Source organism: Hippocampus guttulatus, chromosome 12 (assembly GCF_054856545.1).
Source record: "Hippocampus guttulatus isolate MCC_2025c chromosome 12, RoL_Hgut_1.0, whole genome shotgun sequence".
NCBI classification, from domain to species: domain Eukaryota; kingdom Metazoa; phylum Chordata; class Actinopteri; order Syngnathiformes; family Syngnathidae; genus Hippocampus; species Hippocampus guttulatus.
Window position 1 is genome coordinate 19,732,255 of NC_141272.1, and position 3,927 is coordinate 19,736,181.

Consider the following 3,927-nt stretch of genomic DNA (forward strand, 5'->3'; position numbering starts at 1 on the left):
ATAATCTCATCAATGTATTTCTGATGTATTGCTATATTTCATGAGTGTATCAAATTTATCAGCTTAATTCTGATTTGTGTAGTTTTCTTGCACTACTCTCAAATTCATTTTTGAACTCAGCAAGAGAGTTACTCATTTTCAGGTCCATTTCAGAATTATTCCACAGATTTACACCGATTACAGATACACTCCTTTGCTTGATGTTTGTTCATGTTTTGGATTTTTTTGTATAGGTAAGTACCCCTTAAATTATGACAACTTTCTCGAATTTCAAAAAGCTTCTGGATGTTTTGGCAAAGGAGGTTATTGTGTGCTTTGTACATTAATTGGGCGATTTTCAAGTCAACCAGGTCATGAGATTTCATTGTTTAATTTGATAAACAGTGGATTTGTGGGTTCCGTCTATTTGGAGCCAGTGATTGTTCTGATTGCTTTGTATTGTAGTTTTAAAACAGAGTGTGTTTTACTGGCATTTCCCTATATTTCCACACAATAGGTCAAATATGGAAGTAATAAAAGTATAATGTGTGCAAGGATCTCTTATTCAGCACATCCTTAGTTTTTTGGAGGATCCCTATGGTTTGGGATATTTTTCTTTTAACACATTGAATATTGCAACATTCAATGTGTTCCAATAATGTGAAAATCATTTGAATGAGGATGCTTGTGGGCTTTGGCTTCACAAATTTTTATTGAGAAAAATAAGATGCTCCAATGTTTTAAATTTCAGCCTGTTGCGTCTTTTACAAGCAATTTCCCCTGCTGTGGAGAACACACGCTCACCATGGACGGGATGAGGCTGGCGTACAAAGGAACTCCTTTGCGAGGTGGGAGAGGTTTGGGAAAGAAGTGTGTTGGTACTTCCAGTACAACAGCGGGTCCCGGTCACGTGCAATATTCCCCTGTGCCAGGTATCGCTGGACCTCAGATATTGCATCTACTGTTGCACCACCTCTTCCCAGTCTCCCCACCTCATCATCCAGATGACTCCACAGGCCACCTAAAAAACAAAACCAAACAAATTGGCATTTAAAACAGTTTCCAATAACAAACTAATAATGCCTGATGTAGTTGCAGAGGGCTGCGATGATGGTCCAGGCTGGGCCTCGATTGTGCACCCGATGACACGCATGCACTCAGACCGGAGTCTGGATATGGCCTCCGTGCACCTGGAGGAACTGCGGAATCCAAGTGATTTGAATCTGGGGTCTGGAAGTGTTACTAAGGTTAACACACTCATAGACTCCAAACTGGAAGCAGTGTCTGTAACTCGACGCTTGAGGTGTTCGTGGAGTTGTATGACTGGCTGTGTGTGCAAGGTTGAAGCGTGGCGCTCAAGTGCATGATAAAGCATTTTCATCATCGGGATGACCTTTGAACCTGAAACTTGCCTCTCTTCAGACAACTCCACTGTAGCTTGATGGAATGGAGAAAGCACAAGTAGTGCTTCTCCTATGATGGTGAACTCATCAGCTGTCAGTGGAGCCAAATCTGTCTTTAGGGAGGCCAGAGATACCCACACTGGTTCCCTCTCACCATGCAGCCTTGACAGCATTTCATAAGAACTGTTCCAGCGTGTTGGCCCCTCATTGATATGTTTCAGGGTTGGACGTCCCATCTGTTGCTGCACCTGAGCAAGCTTCTCCTTGGCTGTAGTGCTTGAACGGAAATATGTAACAATGTGCCGAGCTTTGTTCCTAATGTCTGTAAGTGCAGGGACCTGATCGCATGATTTTCTAACTAATAAATTAAGACTATGTGCAATGCAAAGTGAGTGGCGTATTTGGAGGTGTCTAGTGGATGCGATCATGTTCGGTGCTGCGTCAGTCACAAGACACTTTACTTTGTTGGTTATGGCCCAGTCCTCCATCATGCCCCTTTTGACCTGGGCCAAATTGTCAGCCGTGTGATTTTGTGGAAAAAATTGTACTCCCAACACTGATGAACACAACTGCATATTTGCATTAATGTAGTGACAGGTGAGTGCCAAGTAGGCCTCCATGTTCACAGAGGTCCACATGTCAGTCGTTATACTCACTGCCACAGCTTGCTGTCCTTCCATTTTCACTTTTTTTTCACACAGCAAAAGCGTTATAAGTGCGTCTGGCGACACAATGCCACCTGCCGAAACATGGATGACGGATGGTCCGATCACAGGCTGGTAGCCTCAAGACGTAGGATGAAGATCGCGCCTGCGAAAAGAAGAAAAAAGATCCCCAAGAGGATACGTTTCAATGTTGGGCTGCTGAGGAAGCCCGAAGTCCTCGAACAGTACCAGATGTCCCTAGCCGACAAACTGGACACTCAACCTTGGACCCTTCCTGCCACTGTCCACTCAGACTGGGAGCACTTGAAGACTGCGCTCACCAAATCCGCGGAAGAGGTCCTCGGTGTCCAGAAGAGGAGAAATCCCGATTGGTTTGCCGAAAACCTGGAAGAAATTGAGCCACTGATTTCAAGAAAGAGAGAGGCTCGCATTGCATGGCAGAACTGCGTTTCCTCCAAGAGACTTGAAGAAGCCTACCGGGCGGCCAAGAGTGAAGCACAGAGAGAGATCCGGAGGATCCAAAATCAATGGTGGGTCGACTTTGCCCACCAAATGCAGAGTTTCGCTGACCGTCACGATACTAGATCCTTCTTCGAAGCAACGAGGAAGATCATCGGTCCGGCTCACAGTGCTCCAATGGCTGTGAAGGCAAAGGACGGCACAATCCTGCAGGAAAAGGAGGATACTCACCAGCGATGGAAGGAGCATTTCATGGAGCTCCTGAACCGTCCGACATGTGCAATAGACGGCTTCCTCGATCCTGTCCCCCAGCTCCCCGTGCAACACTGGATGACGGAGCTGCCGACTCTCCGGGAGATCTCCGGAGCCCTGAGGAGGATGAAGAAGAACAAAGCTGCTGGAGTCGACGACATCCCCGTAGAACTTTTACAAGCTGGGGGTGCACATCTCCTCACCCGCCTCCACACCTTCATCCTTCAATGCTGGCCGAGGAGACGGTGCCTGGGGAACTGAAGGACTGCGTCATCGTCACGATATTCAAGAAGGGTGACAAACTCGACTGTGGAAACTATCGTGGAATTTCCCTGCTGTCAACTGCTGGAAAACTCATCTGTCGTATACTGGCAACCGACTCACCTGTCTCGCTGAGCGGGTTCTCCCAGAGTCCCAGGCGGGCTTCCGTCCAGGAAGGGGAACCGCGGACATGGTGTTCTGCGCCAGACAGCTCCTGGAGAAGTGCCGGGAGCAGCGGAGGGAGTTCCACGCCATCTTTTATGATCTGGCCAAAGCGTTTGATTCTGTGCCCCGAGCAGCACTCTGGAAAGTGCTGGAACATCAAGGCTGCCCCCCCAAATTCATATCCCTCATCCGGATGTTTCACGACGGCATGAAGGGTTGCGTCCTGACTCAGGGCGAAATGACTCCCCATTCCCGGTTCGGACCGGAGTCAAACAGGGCTGCACGGTGGCGCCGACGTTGTTCTGCCTCTACATCGCCGCGCTCATCCACCACGTCACCCCTGTCCAGGAGCACGGAATCACTCTACGCTACCAAACTGAAGGGTCGCTCTTCAACCTCAGCCGTTTGAGGAGCAGGCGGGGGGCCATGGTCACGACCGTCAGCGAACTCCAGTACGCTGATGACAATGCTGCGGTCTCCAACTCCTCCGGGGGCCTCCAGCTCATCGCGGACGGCTTCGCCGCGGCGTACAGGACCTTTAGCCTCTCCGTCAACACCAAAAAGACAAAGACCCTCCACCTGAACCATCGTCCACCCCAAATCACCATCGACGACGAACCCATCGAGCAGGTCTCGGCATTCCCTTACCTGGGCAGCATTATCCAGGAGGACGCCGGCCTAAATGAGGACCTCACTTACCGTATCCAGGCAGCCCATACAGCCTTTGGACGCCTCGGTCGTCG

At 49.1% G+C, this 3,927-nt stretch overlaps 1 protein-coding gene across 1 annotated transcript; it reads right to left on the reverse strand.

Annotated features, from left to right (window-relative positions):
* Positions 1-765: 765 nt before the first annotated feature.
* On the reverse strand, positions 766-3,175 carry LOC147197769 (uncharacterized). The gene is made up of 5 exons (XM_086125649.1): positions 2,962-3,175; positions 2,525-2,875; positions 2,368-2,431; positions 2,039-2,192; positions 766-1,000 (listed from the first exon to the last, which is right to left on the reverse strand). Exons 1-4 carry the CDS (start codon positions 2,977-2,979, stop codon positions 2,152-2,154), a joined length of 474 nt encoding a protein of 157 aa, XP_085981775.1. The 5' UTR covers positions 2,980-3,175; the 3' UTR covers positions 766-1,000; positions 2,039-2,151.
* Between the last annotated feature and the right edge of the window lie 752 nt (positions 3,176-3,927).